The 1,095-nt window shown below is 59.3% G+C and overlaps 1 protein-coding gene across 1 annotated transcript in view; it reads left to right on the top strand.

The window, feature by feature from the left end:
• Positions 1-1,095, top strand: part of DTX3 (deltex 3, E3 ubiquitin ligase) — a gene marked incomplete at its 3' end in the record, with an annotated part of 11,204 nt that overhangs the window by 969 nt on the left and 9,140 nt on the right. Inside the window, exon 2 of the mRNA XM_014959509.1 lies at positions 238-388. Coding sequence (XP_014814995.1) covers positions 238-388 — 151 coding nt within the window. The remainder of the gene's footprint in view (positions 1-237; positions 389-1,095) is intronic.

Below are 1,095 nucleotides of genomic sequence, written 5' to 3'. Positions count from 1 at the left end.
CCCCCCACCCCAAGTGACCTCCTGGTTGGGTTGACCCCACCCCAAGTGACCCCTTGGATGGTTACCCCACCACCCCAAGTGACCTCCTGGTTGGGTTGACCCCACCCCAAGTCACCTCCTGGTGTCCCCCCATTCCAGGTGACCCCTTTGGTTGGATTTTCCACCCACCCCGAGTGACCTCATGCTTTGGGGACCCCAATTTCACATTTTTCACCCCAAATCCCCCTGGTCCCCAAGGTGTCACTGACGCGGAGCCCCCCTCACTGGGATGGCAGCGACCGCCGCCTCCTCCTCTCCTACGACCGCACTTTGGTGGTGAAGGAGCTTTCCAGCGAGGACGTGGCCGACGTCCACGGGCTCCTCTCCCACTACCACCAGGTAGGACCAGGTTTTCCCTGGGTGGGTGGTCAGGGGGGTGGGGGCCGAGCCAGGGCTGCGTGTGCCAAGTCCAACACGGAAAATCAGCAAAAAGTGGGCATCCTGAGAAGCCAAGAGGTGAAATGTCTTCTTGCGTCACCTTCTTCGTGCAAAACCCACTGGGAGGAGCCCAAAAATCATGGAATCCCAGCATGATATGGGGCTGGAAGGGACTTCTGGAGATCATCTCCTCCAACCTCCCCTTCCAGAGCAGGTCCCACCCCGAGCAGGTCCCACAGGAACGTGTCCAGGCGGGGTTTGGGATGTCTCCAGAGAAGGAGACCCCACCACCTCTCTGAGCAGCCTCTTCCAGGGCTCTGCCACCCTCACAGTGAAGAATTTCCTCCTCGTGTTGAGATGGAACTTCTTCTGTCCCAGTTTGTGCCCATTTCCTCTTGTCCTGTCACTGGGCACCACTGCGAAAAGACCAGCCCCACCCTACTGACACCACCCTTGATGAGATCCCCCCTCAGTCTGCTCTTCTCCAGACTAAAAAGCCCCAAGTCCCTCAGCTTCTCCTCATCAGAGAGATGCTCCAGCCCCTCAGCATCTTCATAGCCCTTCATATCCTCTCCAGGAGTTCCCTGTCCTGGAACTGGGGAGCCCAGAACTGGTCCCAATGCTCCAGCTGGGCCCTCCCCAGGGCAGAGCAGAGGAGGAGGATGACCTCCCTCGAGG

This window comes from Calidris pugnax, unplaced genomic scaffold, assembly GCF_001431845.1.
Source record: "Calidris pugnax isolate Ruff unplaced genomic scaffold, ASM143184v1 scaffold479, whole genome shotgun sequence".
NCBI classification, from domain to species: Eukaryota; Metazoa; Chordata; class Aves; order Charadriiformes; family Scolopacidae; genus Calidris; species Calidris pugnax.
Note: the sequence above shows the minus strand (reverse complement) of the source record. Positions and strands in the feature narration are given on the sequence as shown.